General features: G+C 36.2%; 3 protein-coding genes and 1 pseudogene across 8 annotated transcripts; 3 read left to right on the top strand and 1 right to left on the bottom strand.

Annotated features, from left to right (window-relative positions):
- The first annotated feature begins 205 nt into the window (after positions 1-205).
- LOC111790149 lies at positions 206-5,922 on the top strand (annotated as a pseudogene).
- A 644-nt stretch (positions 5,923-6,566) lies between these two features.
- On the top strand, positions 6,567-12,190 carry LOC111790150 (DEAD-box ATP-dependent RNA helicase 8-like). The gene is made up of 10 exons (XM_023670979.1): positions 6,567-7,377; positions 7,842-7,902; positions 8,122-8,356; positions 9,047-9,285; positions 10,116-10,367; positions 10,462-10,642; positions 10,888-10,976; positions 11,054-11,127; positions 11,212-11,329; positions 11,680-12,190. Exons 1-9 carry the CDS (start codon positions 7,094-7,096, stop codon positions 11,288-11,290), a joined length of 1,494 nt encoding a protein of 497 aa, XP_023526747.1. The 5' UTR covers positions 6,567-7,093; the 3' UTR covers positions 11,291-11,329; positions 11,680-12,190.
- Positions 12,191-15,238: 3,048 nt separating this feature from the next.
- LOC111790151 (transcription factor MYB41-like) lies at positions 15,239-19,141 on the top strand. 6 transcript variants are annotated; one of them, XM_023670985.1, is made up of 4 exons: positions 15,239-15,342; positions 15,418-16,132; positions 17,476-17,605; positions 18,067-19,141. In XM_023670985.1, the coding sequence occupies exons 2-4, from the start codon at positions 16,108-16,110 to the stop codon at positions 18,698-18,700; spliced, it is 789 nt and encodes a 262-aa protein (XP_023526753.1). In that variant the 5' UTR covers positions 15,239-15,342; positions 15,418-16,107; the 3' UTR covers positions 18,701-19,141. The 6 variants fall into 6 exon arrangements, with proteins under 6 accessions (XP_023526753.1, XP_023526752.1, XP_023526754.1 ...); XM_023670984.1 differs by having other exon boundaries at positions 15,245-15,646; positions 16,049-16,132; XM_023670986.1 differs by having other exon boundaries at positions 15,245-15,342; positions 16,049-16,132.
- A 1,160-nt stretch (positions 19,142-20,301) lies between these two features.
- Positions 20,302-23,754, bottom strand: LOC111791718 (uncharacterized protein At3g61260-like). The gene is made up of 5 exons (XM_023673188.1): positions 23,478-23,754; positions 21,467-21,520; positions 21,278-21,365; positions 20,833-20,914; positions 20,302-20,643 (listed from the first exon to the last, which is right to left on the bottom strand). The coding sequence occupies exons 1-5, from the start codon at positions 23,644-23,646 to the stop codon at positions 20,449-20,451; spliced, it is 588 nt and encodes a 195-aa protein (XP_023528956.1). The 5' UTR covers positions 23,647-23,754; the 3' UTR covers positions 20,302-20,448.
- Between the last annotated feature and the right edge of the window lie 553 nt (positions 23,755-24,307).

The following is a 24,307-nucleotide window of genomic DNA, read 5'->3' on the forward strand; positions in this document are numbered from 1 at the left end:
GGAAAGATATCCACGTTTGCGATGACCTGTCCATCTTCAACAATTGTGGTGACCAAATACTTCGTTGAAAGCGCGTGTATCACACGGACGAATCATCATTCGCCACATACCCGCTTCCCTTGACACCACGCGCTCATTTCCCTCCATGGCGTTTATTGCAGCTTCGCCTATAACTGAAAGCAAAGAAAGCATTTCCACTGCCAGTTTCAGTCTCGCAAATCCCATTCGTTTCCCTCCCTTTTTTCCTGCAGATTCTTGAGCAAAATCCAAATGCGCCCATCTGAGGTATTCTTCTTCACGTTGATTTTCTGTTTGGTTGCTGAGAAAATCTCAGCTAATTTTCCTTCCTTTTCTTTAATTCATACTGTCGAAACTAAGCAATGTGGCTGTTCTTGAGTAATCGTGAGTTTAAAGATATTGATACTTTTGTCTGTTTATTAATACTTTTTTTTTTGTTGTTCTCTCTACTTGGACTGGAAAATTACACAAATTTTGTTAGAGAAAACTATGTTTGTATTTGCTAAGAGTTTCTTGCCTCACTGTGATTTAGAATTGCAGAATTGCGTGCATAGTTTCGAATTTCAAGACTACAGAGCTCGCATGAAATCAAAGAAATGAGTGATTATGGTGTATTTAATCATAGATCGATTAAATGACGATCAGAAAACAAAAATACTGTCGCATTAAACTATCACTCAACTAAAAAAGTTATGTTAATTAGTTGAAGTATATGTTTAAATTTTTTGATTTTTGGTATTCTCAATGTTTATCCATGGAGTACCATGGATTTAAATTTCCAGACAACCAGGCAATGGAGAAGGATATTTCCTTGTATTTCTTTGCAAAGCTACATTATCAAGATTCACTTCTTGGGTTGCCTCTCTCAATGGCATGCCATTATTTGTTGTCTCATTTTAGTGAAATCGTGTTACCTTTGGTTCTTGGGACAGGACATATTGAAAAATGCCTTTTAGTGGTATTTGCCTTGTTATTCTGCTGAAATCAGCCACAAGAGCAGGAATATATCTAGTGGACTCTTGGATGTACTTGAAGGAGTATATTGATTTTTCATGATGGTGACAACTCTATCGTTTGCATCCGGAAGCGTTGGAAATAAACATTGCTGCTTGGAATTTCCTAGTTTGTATTTTCTTGAAGGTTTTTTGGCTGGCAAACTCCTTAGAAGTTCTTATAGAAGAGGGTATGGGTTTTGGTTGGATGATCCAAAATTTCCCCGGATTAAGAGCAGGAACAGATTTTGTGTCACTGCAAAGGTTAAAAAGTGGAGGAAGCACGATTATCCTTGGGCAGATGATATAGATCCAAACATTAAAAGTGGGCATTTGACTCATCTGTCTAACTTCAAACCTCTGATAGAGAAACCAAAACCCGTCACACTTCCATTTGAGAAGCCTCTGGTTGATTTAGAGAAGAAGATTATTGAGGTAAATTACCTTCTATGAGTTTGAAAAAATTTCAGGAAATCTTCTGAACGTTATTTTCATGAATTTGACATCTTTCAGTAATATTTTGTCTCACTGAAGGAGCTTATTTAAAGCTTGGAAGAATACTATGCTAAATCACCTTCTTTCCCTTCTTAATGTTATGCTTTGAAAAGCCTTATGTTGTTCATAAATCACTCATATATGAAATGGAAATCTCTGGGGTAAGGCATTATTTAAAGCTTTGGACATGAGATATCAGTCGAGCATAAACCAGAACATAGAAGCTTCTCATAATATATGTTGTATTGAACTCCCTCTCTCTCTCTCTTTCAGATCCGTAATTTGGCTGATGAAACCGGTTTGGATTTCAGCGATCAAATTGGTATCCTCAAGAACAAGTATCAGATGGTATGTTTAGTTGTATTGCCCTGTATTATTTCGTTTGTCTGCTTATCCTGATATCGTATTCTTTCTGTATTAAGTGTTTTTTCTGCTCTCTGTTCCAAGTCCAGGTTCTTAAAGATTTGTACACACATTTGACACCAATTCAGCGATTATCAATTGCACGACATCCCAACAGACCGACAGTTCTTGATCATATATTAAACATAACAGACAAGGTTCCTCACTAGACTTTTTACATCTTATTTATAGCAATGAATGTAACTTCTTATCTTTTTGTTTCGATCAGTGGGTAGAACTCCATGGAGATCGTGCTGGGTATGATGATCCAGCAATTGTTACTGGCATTGGGAGCATTGAAGGTAAAAGCTACATGTTTATAGGGAATCAGAAAGGTAGGAATACCAAGGAGAACATTTCTCGGAACTTCGCAATGTCAACCTCTCATGGGTAAGCTTAAAGACTCCATAATCAAACCAACAATTAGGAGGGTTAGAATGAGTACAAAACGAAATATTTTGACTACTCTTTTGAAATCAGAGAGAGTGACCTTGATAGCAAGAGTTTGGAGATACCCTCCTGTACTTTATGTTGTTTGAAACCCAAATACTGGTGAGGTGAAAATGTTCACTGGAAAGGCTCTCGAGTCAATATGAGCAATTTTTCTTTTTGTTTGGTAAATATTGGGTATGCTAACCAAAACCTGTCTAGAAAAACAGCTACCGGAAGGCTTTGCGGATGATGAAATATGCGGATCATCATGGTTTGCCTGTTCTTACTTTAGTTGACACTCCTGGGGCATTTGCTGATCCAAAATCTGAGGAACTTGGACAAGTGGGTGACTCTTTTCATTTCAGCATGGAAATTGAACTTTGGTGTTGATTTGATAATATGGTATTGGCTCAACAATTATCTAACATTTGCAGGGTGATGCAATAGCACAGAACATAAAAACCATGCTTGCACTAAAGGTCCCCTCTGTAACAGTGATAACTGGTGAAGGTGGTTCAGGAGGTGCTCTTGCCATTTCTTGTTCAAATAAAATTTTCATGATGGAGAATTCTGTTTTATATGTTGCAAGGTACGACAACTTTATTTCTTATANTAAAAAAAAATCCATCCTCGAACTTATAGTTGCTCAGACACTCATTGAAGAACTGCTTGATAAAATTTTATAAGCTAGAGACTTTCAGGTGTGTAGTTATGATACTCGTTTTACGTGTAAATGATGTTTGAGGTCTCACGTCTGCATTTATCCCTGCATTCAAGCAAACTTCCAGCACTTTTGATCCTTGTCAATAAGGAAGTAACACTTACTATAACAGAACAAGATTCTCTCTTGTTATGTAATATTTGTAGCTCATACAATAAACTTGTTTCTTGTACCTGTCTTTCTTATCAGTCCTGAAGCCTGTGCTGCAATATTGTGGAAATCCTCCCAAGCAGCCCCCAAGGTATTTGATTGATTTGGTTATTGGACGCATTTGAAAACAAGCTAGCCAGCTTGTCTAACTCACGAAGTTTCTTACTCCCGTAGGCTACAGAGAAATTGAGAATCACAGCTCAAGAACATTATAGGCTCAAAATTGCTGATGGCGTCATCCCTGTAAGTATTTTCTCTGTAAACCGTGTACTCTGAGCGCTTAAAGCAATTTTAGCATTGTTAAAGCCGCACCATTTTCATGCCTGGCATCATTTCCTTTCTAGATTATGACTGAACAAGAAGAGAGGAAAAAAAAAAAAGAACTTTGTTGCCCAATTGGAACTTGCTCTTTGGTTTGACCCCATGAGGTTTCTTGTCTGCTATTGCTTATTTATCTGTTCCTTTTCTTTTGTCCTCATGAAACGAGTAAAACAATGCTTGTGCTGTGATTGCAATTAGACAATTGATAACTATCATAAATGAAAGAAGGCAAAGTGGCACATTTCAAGCCGTTAGTCTAAGGATTTCTCATCATCTTATCTGACGGGCTGGCTATCTTAATACTTCATCCCATCCATCTAGGGTGGCTTACCTTGCTATCTCATCCATCAGTCTATTGATATTTGTTTCATTCAACCACTTATCTTGGCTTGACTAATTGTTTCAACTCAATGTTTGTGCCTGGGAGAGATGAAGCTTCAAGAAGAAATAGCATATACTATATTATTGATACACTAATTAATAAAACGACGAGATGACACAACTATTAATTTACCCTACATTTTTATAATCAGCTCAGCTGATGCTATGGCTTCTACTGGACTTTGCTTATGTCATGTTAATAATTACTCCTCCCAGGAGCCTCTAGGTGGTGCACATGCTGATCCTGTATGGACCTCCCAACAAATTAAGTCTGCAATAATCCAGGCAATGAAGGCAGGTATCCTTCTCATCTTCACATTTAGAACTGCAGAAATTGTAAACTTAATACTGGATCTTTCCTAATCTAATGTACCCATTGTTTTGAACAATGCTCTTATTCTAATACCCACAATGATCAATGATTTTTGACCCATTAATACTAATTATCATGTCCCTGAGTATTTGCTATCTAATGGACTCCTGGACTAGTATCTTGGGACAATCTGTGTTCCCCTTGCTTTTCTTGACATTTAATGGTAGGAAAGCTCTTGTAAAATATTAGCAATAGTTGGCAAACATGAAGTTCGAACCCATAACCCCAAAGTCCCTTTGTGTTTGATCAGCCTACCCTTTAACCTCTAAGCTGGTTCATGATGGTTTTGAGTAATTCCTTGCGAAGGTTTAAAGTTCTTGGATCAAGCGATCGTCTTGGAAGTTCTCTTCACATTCTTTTAGAAATGGAAGCAATTGAGATTATTGGAGGATTGCTGGTATCGGTCGAGGATTGTTGGAAGGGAGTCCTACTTTAGCTAATTTAGAAAATCATCATGAATTTATAGATAATATCATGTCATAGTAGAGAGGAGTTCCTAACATCTTCCTGATATTTTCATTTGTAACGAATCTTCACCTCATAAAAGTTAAAATTGACTTTGCTCAGGAGTTGTCAAGCATGAGTACAGAAGAGCTGCTTCACCACAGAATGCTCAAATACCGACATATTGGCTGTTTTCAAGAAGGTGTTCCCATTGATCCAAAGAGAAAACACAAAATGAAGCCATCTCAAACCAGCCTGCCAAAGGCTGCTGGCATAAATTTAGAAATTGAGAAACTCAAGCAAGATGCTGACAAAGAGATAGCCAATGCATTCACCTCCATGGGCCTGCAAGAGAAGCTTGAATCACTCAAGCTAGAACTCTCTAAAGCGCCAAATGGGTCGCCTAATCAACCACAAAGCGGAAACCTGAAGGAAAAAGCAGACAAAATCATGCAAGAATTCAAGCAGAACCTATCAAAGCCTGGTTCCTATATGGGTTTGAAACAGAAGCTTGAAAAGCTAGACATGGTTAACAAACTCATTGATCAAAAGAAGAAAAATGAAGAACTTAAATCAGAGATCAACAACAAAATCCCATCTGAGACAAAAGCAAAACTGAAACAATTAAAGGACTCTTGGGACAATGCCATCTCTAATGGGGCCCCAATGGACAGAGACCTGACAGAGAAACTCGAAATAATCAACGCAGAGCTTTACCATATCTTAAAGTCAGCAAATTTAGAAGTCATTGGAGTGGCGAAAAGGACTGCCGCCGCCCCACCGGCGGAGGCGAGAGAGAAGGTGCAGCGTTTGAAAGAGGAGATCAATGGAGAGATTGAGAGGGCCATAGAAATGGAGGGGCTTCAGGGGAAGATTGAGGAACTGAAAGCGAAAATGGCGGATGGGTTGAATCTGGAAGAGGTTGAGAAGGTGGAGGCTGAGATAAAGGATAAGATTGTTGAAGCTTTGGAGGCATCTGGGTTGAAAGAGAAAGTGAAGAGCTTGAGAATGGAGGTGGCTTCATCCATGGCGGCCGGTGCAGAAAGTAATGGCTGCCGCTGATAATGGCAGGTTTTAGATAAATGCATAATATAATAGTTCCATCTCTCAAGGTCGAGGGCAATTATGTAAATTACCCAGACTTTGCTTTCCCTGATATAAACTACATAGAAGTTATTATATAGTCCTCCAAAGTATTGAAGGAATAAAAATAAAATAAAATAAATAAATCTTTCAAAATTTTCATTTTAGTAGTTAAAGTTTGAAGTTTATTAAAAAAATACATGAATATTTTATTAACATCTTTTGGAGTGATCTCGTAGTTCCTACACGGTGGAGACGAGCTTGGATTACGAGTGACTTTCTTCCCGGCCCACTTTGATTTTTGCCCTGTTAGCATATCTCCAATCCGAGATAGGAGATTATTTCGGTCTTTTCGTTCTAGAGTTGGTTGATAATGGACATACTTACCTTATTTATGGACCATCAACTGAGCTAACCCTGGTTCTTTATGCCTATCAAAGAACCTCGAGATGCTAATCCACAAAAACGACATGACATTTATAAATAAAAAAGTTTATGAAAAAATAATAGAAAAATATAAAAATGAATTTTTTTTTTTTTAAGTTTAAAATAGCTATAAACTTGAGAATATTATATATATATTTTTTATAATTTAAGAAAAAAAAAATAATTTTACATTTGCGACACTTCTTGGAATGCCCCTGAAAAGAGGAGAAATGAATAAAAAATGGACAGAAAACGGGAAAGAAATGAAAATAAAGGAAGAATTTTGTCCTTACATATAAAGAAAAAGTATAAGAGGGACTATTCTGCAAATTGTTAGACCCACTTCCTTGGTTGCCCTAGGAGCTCTCCAATAGTAACTCCCCGCTTCATCGTCTCTCTCTCTGCGAAACGACCGAAAACAACATTGACGAAAGAAACTCCGGCCGCTCTCATCTACGTTGAAACTGCCGCAGCTTCTAATATCAAAATCTTCACCTCATTGCTCTGTAAAATTTTCTATTGCTGCAATTTCTGCCATTTCTTGACCTAGATCTGTACAAATTTCTTGCATTTCCCCCCCTTCTTTTGTGTCAATTTCGGGTTCAGATTTGCCCTTTATCCGCCATGGGATTACGATAATTGGTGGATTTTTGGTCATGTATAAATTCTAGGCTTCGTTAGTGAACTTGAGCGAAACCCTTTTGTAGCCGATTATTGTCCTTTCTATCTTCTTGGTAGTTTTCATTAGATTTCTTATTTGTTTTTGTCGTCATTCAATCAATCCATCGGAAACCCTAGCTCCCGTTTTTTTTATAACGTCGTTAGGGTCTCGAGTCTTGATCATTGTGTCTAGTGATGAACAATAGGGGAAGGTATCCACCTGGGATCGGCGCTGGACGGGGCGGAGGCGTGAATGCGAACCCTTCGTTTCAGTCAAGACCACACCAGCAGCAATACGTACAAAGAAATTTGGTGCCGAATCAGCAGTATCAACAACAGCACCATCAGAACCAGCACCAACACCAGCAGCTTCAACAACACCAACAATGGCTGAAAAGGAACCAGTTAGGTGGCGGTCCTGCCGATTCCAACGTTGACGAGGTTGAGAAGACCGTGCAGTCTGAGGCTGTTGATTCGAGGTTTGTGTTAAATACGCGAAGGAGTTTGTGTTTCTTTTTATGCATTATTTTGTATGGGCATTTACATATAATGATTGGATTAATTTCTCTGTATGCTCATACCGGAGGTTGATTTATGATTTTGTAATGGGGTTGCAATTGGATGCTTGATTTTCTGTCGAAGGGGGTACATGGTTAACTTATTAATTATGGTAGATCCCATTCGCTAAAAGCATCGGGTATGGTAAAAAATTTGGGTCTCTGCTCCTTGTTTATCTTTCTTTCTGACCCGCCACTTGTGTTGTTTTGCGCATATTTCATGTGACTGAGGATGTTGAGCATACAGATGTTCTTATGTTAAGAAACTTTTGTATCTAATCAAAATTCTATTGCCAACAGGATAGGTTTTGAATTTTGGTAAGTTGTATTGCCTGCCATGCGTAGAAACTGATTATTATCATTTATGCCTTTTCTCTTCCGTGCAGTTCACAAGATTGGAAGGCAAGGCTAAAGATTCCGCCACCTGATACACGCTATAGAACAGAGGTATCGTTCTAATGATCTTCTTAAGGCTTTACAACCAGTTTATAAAATATTAATCGCTGCATGCTGATTTATCCCTAGGCACAGGCTTGGCAGATAAGTGCTACTATAATATTCTCATTCTTTAGTCTGTTTTCTGTGAATCTCATTCAAATTTGAAATACTCACGGTCTCTGTATAAGACATGCCTAACTTTGTTAGCATCTGCTCGTTTCATTTCAGGATGTGACAGCTACGAAAGGAAATGAATTCGAGGACTATTTTTTAAAACGTGAATTACTCATGGGAATCTATGAGAAAGGGTTTGAAAGACCATCTCCTATTCAAGAAGAAAGTATTCCAATTGCTTTAACCGGTAGTGATATTCTTGCTAGAGCAAAAAACGGAACTGGAAAGACAGCTGCATTTTGCATTCCCGCCTTGGAAAAGATTGATCAGGATAACAATGTAATCCAAGGTTTGTTTTTTTACCAGTCATTATCAATCTTATATTATTTTTGTGAGCAGGTCGATTCTCTAAATTCCAAATCGATGAGATTCCTTCATATTCAAATTCTAATTAGCTCCATTGCCATCCAAACATTCTCAATGTGCTGTAGTTTAATCCAAGTTTTTTCAACAGGCTAGAAACTATACACAACAAAATTCTTGCTGTGTTGTTTCCTTTGACCAGTACATTAATTCTTCCCACTAAATCGATGCTCATGTTGAATATCATACTTGAGGTCTTCTGGTGAAAACAATATCTTGTTAATGTGTAAAAAGAAAAAAATGTCACTTTCAAGTTGTAAATTCATCAGATAGATTCTATTCTTTCCCAGAATAATAATACCCTTCCACAAGACAAGACTAGCCTCTTGAGTTCTATGCATCAACCTACTTAGTATTTCCACCCTCACGGCATCTTTGCCTATGGCTCGCCCCACTTTCCTACTGTTATTTTTTCTGACCCAATAATTTATTCCACGACTTTAATTTTAACATGTGTCATATCATTCTTCTACTAAGGCGCTGGGAACGTGTGGTTTTCTTTTTATTCATGTTCTCTAAATGCTGCTATGCCACATTTCTATTGGCAATATTGATTCCTATATCATTTTGTTTGGTTCACTCATTTGACATTTGTTTTTCCTTTTTATATGAACAGTTGTTATCCTTGTTCCGACACGAGAGTTGGCTCTTCAAACTTCACAAGTTTGTAAGGAACTCGGGAAGAATTTGAATATTCAAGTTATGGTTACGACAGGTGGTACCAGCTTAAAGGATGATATCATGCGATTATATCAACCAGTTCATTTATTAGTTGGAACTCCTGGAAGAATATTAGATCTTGCAAAAAAGGGTGTTTGTGTACTGAAAGACTGTTCTATGCTTATTATGGATGAGGTAATCACCTGAGAAATGAACGAAATTATATTGAGTTTCTGGATATCTTAAATTAGTTGCCTTATTGTCAATATCATTTTTGTTTCCGTAGGAATTTGTCCTATAATATTACAGTAGTGGGGTCATGTAATCTAAATGATTTTATGACTATAGATTGATAATTGAACAATGATATTTACGGCAGATATCAATTGCTTTTCCATCCTTGTGTACTTGAGAATGATATTGAAAAGGAAGTCATACAACTTAGCAGGATGTGTAAACACATTTTATATTTTCAATCGTGAGTTATTGCTTGTAGTACTGATATACCTGGACGACTTTCACTTTTGTTTGTGATTATTTTCTCTCCTTGCCTTTGTCACCCTCCCATCCGTATGCTTAAGCATTATCCTGTATGTTATACGTGTTGCATAGTAGTGTGAACTGTCTAATTTTATGTTCTTATTTCCTTACCAAGTTCCCATTTTCCCCAAAGAGGTAGTGCATGCGTTACTATTACTGAAAGAAAGACTTCAAATTCCGGGGTAAATTTAAGTATTTGGGTTAGTTCTAGCAGTTATGGTTACCACATTCAGAAAAGTATACCGATTGCTTTAATTTATCTTAACTCATTAATTTAGGTTTTTAGTTTGAGGAGTAAGTTAACATGATAAAAAATAATGAAAACCATTTCCAACTTCTATGATTGTACGTATCCTATTTTATATTTAACCATTTTCTTGGGTCATATGCTCTTGGGTTTAGTATCGATTAATAATATAGTATTGGGAGGTACTGTGTTGTTAACTTATTGCGAAAAGCTAACCTTTTGTTGTTCTGTTTCTCAGGCTGACAAGCTCTTGTCTCCAGAGTTCCAACCTTCAATAGAGCATTTGATTCGCTTTTTGCCTTCAAATCGGCAGATTCTTATGTATTCCGCTACCTTTCCTGTTACTGTGAAGGACTTCAAAGATAGATATCTTCACAAGCCCTATATTATAAACTTAATGGATGAGCTCACTTTGAAGGGTATCACCCAATTCTATGCATTTGTTGAAGAAAGACAAAAAGTTCACTGCCTTAATACTCTTTTCTCTAAGGTTTGATTCCGAGGAAGCTAATTCTTTTTCTTGGTTTTCTTCCCTAGATTCTCTTTTCCTTTTTAAATCACAAAGTTAATGTTTCTATCTGCAGCTGCAAATTAACCAGTCGATTATCTTCTGCAATTCCGTAAATCGAGTCGAGTTGTTAGCCAAGAAAATAACGGAACTTGGTTATTCTTGTTTCTATATTCATGCAAAGATGCTGCAAGATCATCGTAATAGAGTATTTCATGACTTCCGAAATGGTGCATGTAGAAATCTTGTTTGTACTGGTATGTTATTTCTAAGTGCATAATAATTCATGCGTACATAAGCTTGATAAGGATGCCTCTATCTATCTATTTATTTACTTTTTAAAAGTTAAAACATCCTTTCTTTACTGCATCTTGTTTAACTCTATATATTTCTTCTCCCTTCTTGAATATGCATGTCTTTTACCCAGTATGTCAAAAGAAAATCCGTGAAACTATCCCACTTTTCCTGAACTAATTTCTTGTAATGTGGGATGCAATTGCAGATTTATTTACAAGAGGAATTGACATTCAAGCAGTAAATGTTGTTATTAACTTTGATTTTCCCAAGAATTCAGAGACATATCTGCACAGGGTATGTGTCACATTCAGTTCCTGTCGAATCTTTCGATTTACCTCTCCTTTAATATTTTAAAATGTTTTCATTTGCAGGTTGGAAGATCTGGAAGGTTTGGACATCTTGGATTAGCTGTGAATTTAATCACTTATGAGGATCGTTTCAATTTGTATGTATTCTAAAAGATGTTTTATTTGATGACTGCCATCGTCATATATTCAAATGCACTGAAATGTGATTTTCTGTATAACAGGTACAGGATTGAGCAAGAACTTGGAACTGAAATAAAACAAATACCACCCCATATTGACCAGGCAATCTACTGCCAGTAATTTGTGGTGGGCACTGGATCCTAGGTAAACGATTGGCAGGTAAGAACCGTACCGTGCTACCGAATTCCCCTTCATTATATGTATACACACAGACACATAGGCATGTACATATATATTGAACAAATGGTAGGAGTACCCCTAAGGTATGGATGTTGGAAAAACTAAGGAGATTTTTCATTATACAAGAATCCAAAAAGGAATTCCTACATCTGGGGATGGCAGGCATTGAAAAGTTTGAAACATAATTAGATTGTGCCGATCTAATTAAGCACCTTTAGTTATTTAACTCCTAAATATAGTTTTCTGGTATATCTGCATTGCTACAATTGTGCGTAAATCATTTTGAATCGACAAATATTGATGGATTTTTCATTTTTGTTTCCTTAAAGGTGAATGAAGCTCCTTGAAAGAGCGGTATCTGGCTACGATGGAGGCGTGTTTTCTGAGTCAATATGAGAGAAGACTCAGCTTGTGCAGAGTGTTGGGTTGGAATCTTCTATTAGTTAGAAAGCTATAGGCGTGAAGACATTTAACAGGAGATTAGGATAGAATGTAGACTGGTGGGTGATCTATAAAAATCCCAGAGGCGGCGGTTGAATTCTGGGTCCCCAGTTATTTGGCTTATCTTTATCAGCTGACCTGTTTGTTTCTGCTCTCTCTGTGTTTGTTTTCTCCTCGTTTGCTCTCATCAACATCTCATCTCTTCCTTCCAACTTTCTGCGATGTATTGTAATCTCTCCGTTTTTTCCCCCTTGAAAAAACTCTCATCCTCCCCTGCCCTTCCTCTTTTTATGCACTTTATAGACTCCTAAATTTAGAACTTTTGCTTTCTCCCCGACCCCTCGGTTGTTTCGAATACTTCAAAGTTCAATGGACAGTTGCTTTTGTACCCTTCCTCGGCCACGCTTTTGTACTTGGCAATTGTTTTTTTTCCCTCTTCGTTGGTGTTATTTAGCTTTAGTTCAAATGCGTTTAAATTAGGGTATGTTTGGAATGACTTCTCGAGTGTTTACATCTGAAAAGTTTGGTTTTGCTTGCATTTTGTAGCATAATTTCTATGTGAAGGGACTTTGTGCAATTTTATTAAATGCGTTGTTGGAGCATTGCTTTTGCTTTAGGGTCGCCGCCGACAGATATGCGAGTAGAAAGCTGGAGGTCTTGTTTCACGCAACCTTACTATTAGACACACCAGTCTGTGTGCCTAATTTATTGCTGAGGCCATCCGCTGTCTATACTTTTCTTACTTGAACACCTTGTTTTGGATTTTAAACCTTTTACANTTAATCACTCTTTTTCTTTGTGTAATAAAATCAAAAGCTTCTCAACTAGTAAACTTCTTTTAAAAATATGAAAATCTTGTTAAAATTATGATCGTTTTTAATGGAACTTGTGTATATATACAAGCCGATAAATGAAAATAAAGTAGGTTAAAATGACTCGTATTTGTCTATGAAGCAAGACTACATTCTTATAGTCATTCAAAATTAACAATGTCGGAGATGCAGGTGAATTTGTGTCATTTAACATAGTTTGGTCAATGCACCATAATTTTAAAGTTAATATCTTGGTCTGTGATATCAATATCTTGATCTTCAAAGTTTAGATTGTCGGTAAAATTTACAGACACGTTTGGCTTTTCTTGAACGAATTTGATGATCTTGTGCCGTCCTTTTTTTGTCTTCTTCGTCTTCATTTTCTTCTTCTTTCTCTCGGCGTTCTAACTCGTCGATTAATTTGTATGACCATCGAGGAACTTATTTATGAATTTCTCTTAGTCCAATCGAGTTATAATTTCATCAAATAAAAATTTTAAATATTTTAAGTTTGATTTGTCAATTCAGGTTTAATATATAAATTATAATACTTATCGAAATTTAATGTGGAGATTGATGAAATTTAAATTTTAAAGTAAGTCAATAAAGAGGTAACAATAATTTTTGTTGGGGTATTTTACAAATAAAATCCATATTGAATGTGATTTTGGTAATAATTATTTGCAATTTTTGAGAAAATAAAATCTCAATAATTACAAAACTTATTGAATAGGAATGCAGACCTTTTAGTTGAACTACAAACACATAGGTCAAGCTCATAATATTGACTACTACTTCTTTGTTTATTTATTTATTATTAAAAGTATTTTTTTAAAATGTCATTTAAGTGCTTTTATTATTATTATTATTTCAATTTATTTCTAGAATGTTTGTATAATAAATGATTTGCTTTAAATCATTTTTTTAAAAACATGCTCACATAATTAAAAGTAGTTTAAATTCTTTATAAAAAAATATATATATTTTTAGAAATTGTATCCTTTATTTATTTATTTATATATATACACGAAATTTAATTTAATAAATTTTTTAGGACGTGAACAAATATTTTTATTATTTTAGAAGTTGTATTATTATTATTATTATTATTTATTTATTTATTATTATTATTTTTTTATTTTTGTAAATGTTTCAAAATTATAATTAGAAGAAAGGGGTGACTTAACACCGTAACGATCTTAAGTTTTATTTTACGACTCTCACTATAGAATTTCACAACGGTTCAAAATCTTAAATTTTTTTTTTTACTCAAATATAATTTAAAAATATTTATGAACGGTCAATAATGATATTTTAAATTTAAAATAAGGTTAAATAAGGTGGAAATCCCTTTTTTGCCCCTGCCTTAAATAATGGATGGAAAATAATGCTTATGCTTATATTATTGCAAAATCCTTTTATTATTGGTCAAATAAATTAAAATAAATAAATAAAAGAAATGGATAGCGTTGGCATTTTGTAGTAAATGCGAAGCGACAGCATTGACTTAGCATTGACTGTCTTTATTTTGAGACTTTTTCTCTCTTCTTTAATCTTTTCGACTGTCTTGTCCCTTTGCAATTCTTAGCAATAAAGGGCTTTCAATCTTCTTCGGATTTTCCTATTTTATTTTATTTCTTTTTTTTATTTTCATTTATAAGCTTAAAACGCTCCACAAATTTAAGCAACAATACTACTCGTAATGATAGTGACATTCGTTGAACTGATTCCGAGCTTCAAGTAAAGTAGTCGATATAGTTTTTTATAATTACGTAAATTGTTATCTATATTTTAAGTTGAGTTGTTTACTCGTTGGTGAATTTCTTAGTGGACGGTTATCATACAAAACACGGAAGAATCGTAACGGGCATGAACACGTGTTAGGTGAGTTCTACTGAATAATATGTGTGGTTAGGTATAACTACTCGAGAGATAATAACGAGACATGTTTTTCATCGGGTACCATTTGCAGCTTTTAGTTCGTAGACCATTTTCCACTCTTAACATCCTAATATTTTCACGGAAAATAGTACTAAGTCATAAAATTCGATGAAAAATAGCATATAACGTCGCATCTATGAACCAAAAACCGAGACCCTGATTTGGATATCCTAGAGGGGTCATTTAAAGCATCCGACAGAAAAACTACGCAAGATTTGAGATAATTGTCACTGGATAGGTGGCTCCCTCACGTCCCAGCAACGGTCTTTTAAGTGAAGTCATTTCCTAAGCTAAGAAAGACAAATCGTTCTTATTTTATGGTAAACCGAGCAGCATCTCAATGCGTAAGCCTTTCGTTCTTTCCTCTCGACTGACGATTCTTCCAAATATCTTGAGCTTACAAGAAATAATGTAAAATCTCGATTATTTAAAATATTAAAATTATAAAATGGGTTAATAAATAATAAATTTAAAGTTAAAATTACAAATTTAACCTTCCAAATTTATAAATTTAAAATTAAATTATAGAGTGAGATTTTAATTTTTATTAAACTAAAAAAAAAAATTAGAGATGGAAATTAAGATTTAATATATTATATTTTGTGTTAATTAATAAAAAGTGTATATTTTGCTTAAGAAAATTGAGAAATAATAAATAAAAGAAAAAAAGAAAGGAGACCAATTTCCGGTTTGGCTTTTATGGCGCCAAATTCGAACCAGCAATCGCAAGAGCGACTTGCCCTTGAAGCTTTCAATGGCTGCACCGTATCGTCTTCTTCCTCATCGTCCTGATTCGTGGTGAGTCAAATTTCTGCGTTCTTATTCCGTAAATCCATACAAAAAGGAAAAGATTTCGTTTGTTTTCTCTTTCAGTTTTTGGTTTCTTGTCGATTCATCAGTGCGATGGTCGCGGAGTTTGAAACTGGTGCCCTCGAATCTCAGCTTTCTCGCTTTATCGTCTCTGGTTTTGTTCAATTTCATTTTCAACTCCTTTACCTAATTTCTAAAAGGAGTAATGGAATTATGACATTTTATTTTGTCTCTCCCTCTCTCTTTCCGAGGCATTTATTATCACAACTTTCGATTGCTCAGTGAGATGAAGGTAACTATGCTTTGTTTCAGTATTTATCTCTTTTAGTTTAGACTCATTTTGACTCGATTATTGTTGAAATCGTGTGAATTATTGTCTTCTGTTTATAGTGGCGATTACTATCAGTGAACAATTCCTATTATTAATATTTAATCTGATCCTAAATAGAATATGCACAAACGAAGTCTGTTCAAATTTTAGATAGGAAAAAAGTATGGTCGATGAATTTGTGTACAAAAGTATGCTCAATGAATTTGTGTATTTTAGGCACAGACGCATGTTTTGTAATCTAACATAATCTTAATCAGGGGGAGTTTTCTCACAATTTAGAGCTTCCTACAAAAATTAGGCAGGGAAGTTCACTGATCATGAAGTTCCAGCTAAAAATCAGGTTTGTTTTGTTTTCTTGTTTAGCAATCAGATTGGAAGAGGGAAGAGGGAAGAGGAAATTTTGAAAGACCCACAAGGAAACAATGGCGAAGGCCTGGTCTTGTCATGGTATGTCCCGTACCCTGTATGTCATTTTCATCATAGTAAATGCGTCTCAAAATCTCTCTCTGTTCAATAAATGCTAGTCTGCATTGTGAGAATCCGCAATAAATTCTTCTCCTTATTCGCTTATTTCTTATATCAGTTGTGCGCAATTGTAAAACCTCAGAATAAGAAACCTCTGTATTAACTCCCTCAATTTTTTGGACAAATTTTACTTTCAATGATGATTCAATTCTTACTATGCTCAACCATGTCAGTATTTATTGCAAGAACCAGCTTGAAACTAGCTGATTCTTGTCCTTCCCCTTCAGACTCACATAGCCATTAACTTCCCTCTTTTAATTTCAGTTCATTGAGATAAACCCTTTCACATGGCTTCCCTCCCCTCCTCCCTCTGTATTCGCTCTGAAAAATTGATGCTCTAAGGGAAGGCTCTGAACTTTTTCTTTCGCTCTTGGTCACTAGAGGGGGTGTCTCTGCCTCTGGTAGTGAAAATTGTGAGATGGGAAGGACGCCTTGTTGTGATAAGAAGGGGCTAAAGAAAGGGCCGTGGACATCAGAAGAAGATGAGCTCCTTATTAATTATATTAAGAAAAACAATGGCCATGGTAGCTGGAGATCGCTCCCCAAGCTTGCAGGTTTAGTGATCCAAAATTTTCCCTAGTTCCCACTTGTCATCTCTCATTCTGAAGTCTCTTTTTATTATTGTAACTTCTGGAACATATTCCTTCCTTCTTAACTTCGAAATTTATTGTAACTGGACTGATTAAAGAAAAGGAAAAAGAAGGAAGAAGAAGAACCTTGAGTAGTAAGTCCTTTACCCTGACCTTTTCCCTTTCACTCTCCTCATATCCCTCCCGTTCTCATTTTCTCCGATCTCATAGATTTAACAACAGCTAAGTTTCGTGCTTTGTTACCAAACAGTGTGCAGAAAAAGGTTTTAGCATCATTTTGAATCTTTTGTTCTGGTAATTTTTAGTCTGCATAAACCGTTTTGTATTGCCCTGCAAATGGTGCCTAAGTCCATACTTTTTTCTGCAAACTCTCTTCTTGTCATGGAATGGCTGCTTGCCTCGACCATCCTTCAAAATAAGTATAGTTGGTCTTTTGATTTGTCTCTAGTTTCGGATTTCGCCTCCAGTGTGATCTTGAGATTCCGAGGTTTGTCACCTGTACTGAGCATTTCTTTACTCAAACTTATTCTGTTCAAAATCCTTGTTCTTACACATGGGAAGCACCAAAAATTTTCTTGCACAATTGGGAGGGGACGATTTTTGTCTTATGTTCTTCATTATTTAATTTGTCTCTCACATTGGATGGGATGGTCTCTGTACTTGATTTGTTTATAGGCCTTCTACGGTGTGGGAAGAGCTGCCGTTTAAGGTGGACAAACTATCTAAGACCTGACATCAAACGTGGCCCCTTTACCCCTGAGGAAGAGAAGCTTGTTATTCAGCTTCATGGAATTCTTGGAAACAGGTGATGCTTCATTGTTTTCTTCCTGAATGTTATCATAGATAGATATGGCTGCCTAAATTTATGGTATCTTTTGTTTAATCGTCTCTGAACCACTATTTAATTCAAATTATGTCTATGTTACCTTTTGGCTAATCGTTTGATATTTTGCTATATGTTCATGCTGTACTACACAATTAACAGTTAGACGTTTGAATAGAGAAAGGTGTTTAGCTCGTGGAACTACTTTCAAGAAAACTCAAGGCTTAGTCTCGACTCTAGATGCTAGTTTGGAGAACCTGGAGGCCGATCATATATTAATTGGTTGTTTGCTTTAGTGAGGTTTCGAGACTTTTTTTTTTTAAGATCAGAAAAAACATCAACAAATATGTTTTATGATGGAATTTGACGATTGTTTCTCTTCAACTATTTGGTGCATTATGAATGTTGTTTGATGGAGTTTTACTGATCAAGACTCCTTGCAGGTGGGCTGCCATTGCTTCTCAACTGCCTGGAAGGACAGATAATGAAATCAAGAACTTATGGAACACCCACCTGAAGAAACGCCTTCTTTGCATTGGCATTGATCCACAGACACATGAACCCTTCAATTCTCGCTGCTCATCCTCTACAGCACCGGCATCCCCAACCACCCGCCACATGGCACAGTGGGAGAGTGCTCGGCTCGAAGCCGAAGCTCGACTTTCAAGGGAGTCATCACTCTTCACTCCACTTCCCATGGAAACGACGACCGATTCTGACTTTTTTCTTCAAATATGGAACTCTGAAGTAGGCGATTCGTTTCGTAAGTGCAGGGAAGACAAAACCACATGCCATAGCCAGAGTTCCCTGTCCTCATCAATCAAATGCGAGTCGGTTTACATTGTTGCGACCCATAACGGAGTCGATTACACCGGTTCCTCAGCCATGGAAAGCAACGAAAACGAAGAAACAGAATACAAAAACTTCAAATCCATGGCTGACATTGTGATGTCCAAGTCTGATTCTTCAAGTGCGAACGAGTTCGAGGAGTCGTCGGATAGTGCATTAGAACTGCTTCTGGACTTCCCCATTAACAATGACATGAGCTTCTTGGAAGAAAACAACACGAACACTTAGCAGCATCTGCACTGCAGTAGATAGAGAGCTTATTTCATCACCCTGCCTTGATAGAACTATGATTTAAGTTTCTCTGGTAGGTTAGGTCCCAAGTTTTGTGGTTCATTTTTTTTTGTGCTTTAGATTAGAAGCTGTGTTGAGAGAAATCTGTTTCCATGGAGGCATCTCTCCACTGCAACTTATAAAAGCAATTGGAAAGGAGATTTCTACTCAACAGCAAGTGGTCGGTATGTAGATAGCATATATGGTTACCAATTCAGGGCCTTATCGTACACTCATTGATGGTTAGTGCTTTGAACTCCTATTTTGAGTACCACTATTCTCACCATCACCATGTATTACTATTCTACGACTTGTCTCTTGCTATTATGTGGAAAATTATGTGGAAAATTATGTGAGAAAAGATCCATGTAATTATGGGAGGCGAACCTCCTCCATCAATCCGTGTGTACACTAGCTCTACTCTTGGCCACTGTAATAGCTCAAGTCTACGATTAACCGATATTGTCCATTACGTTATCGCCTTTAGTTTCACAGTTTTAAAACACCACTCTTGGCCACTGTAATAGCTCAAGTCTACGGTTAACAGATATTGTCTATTTTGGTCCATTACGTTATCGCTTTCAGCTTCACAGTTTTAAAACACTACTCTTGGCCACTGTAATAGCTCAAGTCTACGGTTAACAGATATTGTCTATTTTGGTCCATTACGTTATCGCCTTCAGCTTCACAGTTTTAAAACACTACTCTTGGCCACTGTAATAGCTCAAGTCTACGGTTAACAGATATTGTCTATTTTGGTCCATTACGTTATCGCCTTCAGCTTCACAGTTTTAAAACACTACTCTTGGCCACTGTAATAGCTCAAGTCTACGGTTAACAGATATTGTCCATTTCGGTCCATTACGTTATCGCCTTCAGCTTCACAGTTTTAAAACACTACTCTTGGCCACTGTAATAGCTCAAATCTACGATTAACAGATATTGTCCATTTCGGTCCATTACGTTATCGCCTTCAGTTTCACAGTTTTAAAACATCACTCTTGGCTACTGTAATAGCTCAAGTCTACGATTAACAAATATTGTCCATTTTGGTCAATTACGTTATGGTCAATTACGTTATCGCCTTCGGCTTTACAGTTTTAAAACACTACTCTTGCCCACTGTAATAGCTCAAGTCTACGATTAACAGATATTGTCCATTTCGGTTCATTATGTTATCGCCTTCAGCTTCACAGTTTGAAAACAAGTTGAAGAGGTTCCCACCACTTTATAATGAACGAAACACACCTGTTTCCCTTATATCGAACAATGAATGTTTCCTTCAACTCTTAGGCTCTTACAGTCACATCTCATCTATGAATATATAATTAGATATATATCCAATTTCGAAAAATTGTATACAAAAGAAATTTCATTATTGTTATTTACCATACCATACTATAGAGCAAAACAAGATTCTTTAATGGAAATAATAAAGAATAATCAAAATTTTAAAAGTTCCAAAACAAAATGTAATTTATGAAGTTTTATCTTTTTAAAAAAGTTTCATTTTGTACATCGAACTTAAAAGGAAGAGACGAACAACAACACACAGAAAATGCCAAAAGCAGAAGGAAAATAATAAAGAGTCACGGAAGAAGAAGCATTCACAGGCAACCACGAAGATTTACAAACAAAAACAGGAAAAAGACACACATTCTAATAATAATAAGAAGAAGAAATAAAGAGATGATCATATAGAACTTTCAAAAACATCCCAAAAATTTCTTTGGGACGGTTCCAGTTGCCCGGAATTTGGCAGCCGTCTCCTCCGCCTTCAGCAGTTCCTCTGAACGTTGTGCTTCCACCATTGCCTTTTTTTCCTCTGCTTCTTTGTGAATCAAAGCTACTTTGTTTTTCATTCTTTCTCCGTATTCACCCTTTTGCTTCTCCAATTGTTCCTGTAATTTCCATCTCGTTAAAAGGAAAATTTCAAATCTATAGCACTCAACCCCGTATCAATCGCTGCTCGATCAAAACCCGTTGCCTTCACCATTTGCTCGTGCCGATCCCAGATCGAGCAGGCAGCAGAATTTCCAAATAAAATTATTTGTTAAACGCCAAGAACAGGAAAAAGGATAAATGGTTACCTCAATATTTTTCAATTTGGCTTCCAGGTTGGCTCTTTTGCTGTTCTCCCATGCAGATACAGCAGAGAGCTTCTTTTGTGCCCTATTAAATAGCCATTACACAAATATTTCTGTCATAATTCATTGCAGACATGAATACACACGATAGTAATTGTATTGTTGAGGATTATTTAAAGGAGTAGTCCCACATTCGCTAATTAAGAGGAAGATCACGAGTTTATAAGTAAGGAACACTATCTCCATCGGCATGAGATCTTTTGGAGAAACTAAAAGGTAAAGCCACGAGAGCTTATGCTCAAGGCAGACAATATCATACCATTGTGGAGAGTCGTAGTTTCTAAACTTGGAATTTAGAGCAAAGAAAGTTGCTGGTCTTTTTAACAAATGACAATTCTTTTTAACAAATGACAATTACGAGACGATCATAGTGGAAACTGAGCCTTACTTGTTCTCAGCCTTTGATTTTTCACTATCCTCCCAGGCCTTGATGAAGGAAGACCTTTTCTCCTTTTCAACCTCCGCAAGAGCAATATCTAAGTAAAAAGATTGAGGATCAGGTCAGGTTTTGAAATATTTTACTGTTGTTTTAAAATTATAAGATATAGAATAAGTAAGATTCGTGCTGTACGCTCACCCCTGTCAATAGACCCACCGGAAGCCTTCTTTGTTACAGGTTCTTCTTTGGTTTCTGTTAAGATCCGAAATTAGAGGAAAAAAGAAGTTAAATTATAGATCACTCATTGCTAAAGTTTTCAGGCTGGTTAATGCAATAAAGGTAACAGTATCAAACAATGTAAAGCCATTAAACTCAGAAGGAAATCACACAAAGTTATAATAAAAGTTGGAAGTGAAAGTCATCAAGGTGGGACAAAGGGCAATGCTATATGAACTTAGAAGGTTCAGGGAGAAACATTGACAGAGTTTGCTCAAAACATTGACAGTTTTTCCCCCTACTCTCCTTCTCATGTAAAGTTGGCTCCACAACTTCGAAACATTTCGAACCCTTATCGATTGTTCATTCACGGTGAATTGATAATAACGACATGTATGCATTGATGACAAATGAAGAGCCAGAGAGAAACTTCCATCGACAGTTGAGAGGATCAATATGACCCACCTGAATCCTATCACCTTATCAATATTCATTATTCACCAAGGAAATTAAATGGATGAGAAGTTAACGTACATAGATGACTGATGGCAAATGAAACCCATAAAGTAGAATGTCAGTAAGTTGCAACTTAAATAAACTTAATAAAACTCTTGACCAGTTTTAATGAAAAAAAGAATCAAATGACATAACGGATAGCATCGAGATGTCTTTCTTCAAGAGGACGACAGACACAGTAATGCATCATTAGCATCTTTAAAAGTATACATAAGAACAAAAATCTTGATTCCACCTTACCCGAACAACTATTTGATTATTAATCATAATCATACAAAGAAAAAGCTATAGTATATATTTATAGCTTCTTTTTGAAAAATATCTTCCTTTACACCGATAAAGGAAGCAAATAATCAAAAGCTAAAGCATGATCTTCAATTTATCTACAACTTTAAGCATATTGAAGCATAAATTAAGGAATGGTCGTTAAAATCAAAGAATAATAAAACGTCAATGGGCCCAGTACAGCTAATCTTACTATTAACAAAACAAAGTGAGAGGAAAACTATTCAAGAGGCACCAAAACTTATTTCTCTTACTCGATGGAAATCCAGAAAAAAAAAAAAAAAGTGAAACGAGACTTTCCTCAGTAAGATTATGCTGTAATTGGCAATAAAAGTAAAAAAAAAAATGCTTAGCAGAGAAAAACCAAAAAAGGTGCTACCTAAGAACAAAAGACAAAAGTAAGAACAAATAACAGTACTATTTTTTTTGATAATATGTGCAGCATATGAACTAAGAGGATAATTTTCTCCCATACAGGATTGCAGGTAGTCATCCAAAACTTCCATAAATGTGAAGGCAATGAGCTTACGTTTTACTTTTTCCAACGCAACGCCATCTTCAGAAAGATGATAACATAATCGAGATAGAATATCATCATAATACGGAGCTCATTTCAATCTGAATTGCAATAAAGTTGTAGACATCAACATCACTGCCAATCTCTAACCAAGATAGCAAGCACTTCAACTACTAGTAGACGAAAACTTGAACATAAAAATTTGAAGAACTTGCAACTTTAGAAGAAGAAAAAAAATCATTGCCGTTTCCTTTGTTACTATAATTGATTTACTTCGAAAAATAGCGCTCGATTGACATTCTGCCAATTACATCGAAAACCTTGGATCGTTCTGATTATAATCAGAGCGAAAGGCAACTCTAGTAAGCAAAGCTTTCTCCTACACGGAATTTGAACAGATTTTATTCCTCAACTAGACTATATCCATTTCTCGACGACCAAACTGAGCGAGAAAAGGCACTTCAACTAAGAATAAAGAATCTTACGATTCACCTAAGAGTATAATCAAGCACTTCAACGTTTTATAGTGAAATAAATCATTCACCATCAAAATCTCCGATCAAGGAAAGAAATGAGATAGAAAGGAACAAATCGATATCATCGCAATCCCAAACAACAATCAGAACACATACAACGAACAGATAACATCCAGAGAAAGAAAGAAAGAGAGGTTACTATTAACGATAGGCACTGGAACCACAGCTTTTTCCTTATCCTCCACAGCGTCGGTTGGAGCTCCAGTCGCAACAGGCGGCGGAACTGGAGCAGGAGCAGGAGCAGGTGCAGGAGCAGGAGCAGGAGCAGGAGCAGAAGTGGAATCAGATTTTTCCGGCGCCGTAGACATCGTTCTCAAAATTCGTACCGCACAAAGGCAAGAATGTTCAGAAACAAAAATTCTCCAAAAATTTTCAGCAGCGATAATCTCTCTCAGCGGTGAGCCTTTATATATACACTCTGAGCTGAGAGAGCTCATGAAGAAAAAACGGTGGCGGTGAAACTTTACAACTGACAGTGGGTTTTGCAGGTGAGGTCCATGACTTTTGATGCAGCGCTTCTCTACCAGCCGTTGATTTGTTTGATTAAGTGATTACCGTTGTCAAACTTTAATCCGACGGTTAGTGTTGGCGGGTGATTTCGGCGATCCGTTGCGATCAACTCCTCGTCTTAATCGTAGCTTACGGACAGCTAACACATGTAAATCAATGAGATTTTGCCACGTGTCAGATTCGATGTATAGGTGTCGGCAACGTTAAACGTCGCCGTTTAAAGATTGCATTAGAAGGAATAATTGCTTTATTTAAAATGATCGTGGTCGACCCGACTAATGGGCCCATTAATAAATTATTTTTTGTTTTTGACCGAAATATAGAAAATAAAAAAAAAGGTGCATTATTTATAAAAATAATTAACTAATTTTTTATTTTTTAATTATTTAGTTCAATGACGAAGATCAAATATCCACTCCCCACTACTTCATTGTAGATTAAAGTAAAAATTAATATTCC

Source organism: Cucurbita pepo, chromosome LG03 (genome assembly GCF_002806865.2).
Source record: "Cucurbita pepo subsp. pepo cultivar mu-cu-16 chromosome LG03, ASM280686v2, whole genome shotgun sequence".
Taxonomy (NCBI): Eukaryota; Viridiplantae; Streptophyta; class Magnoliopsida; order Cucurbitales; family Cucurbitaceae; genus Cucurbita; species Cucurbita pepo.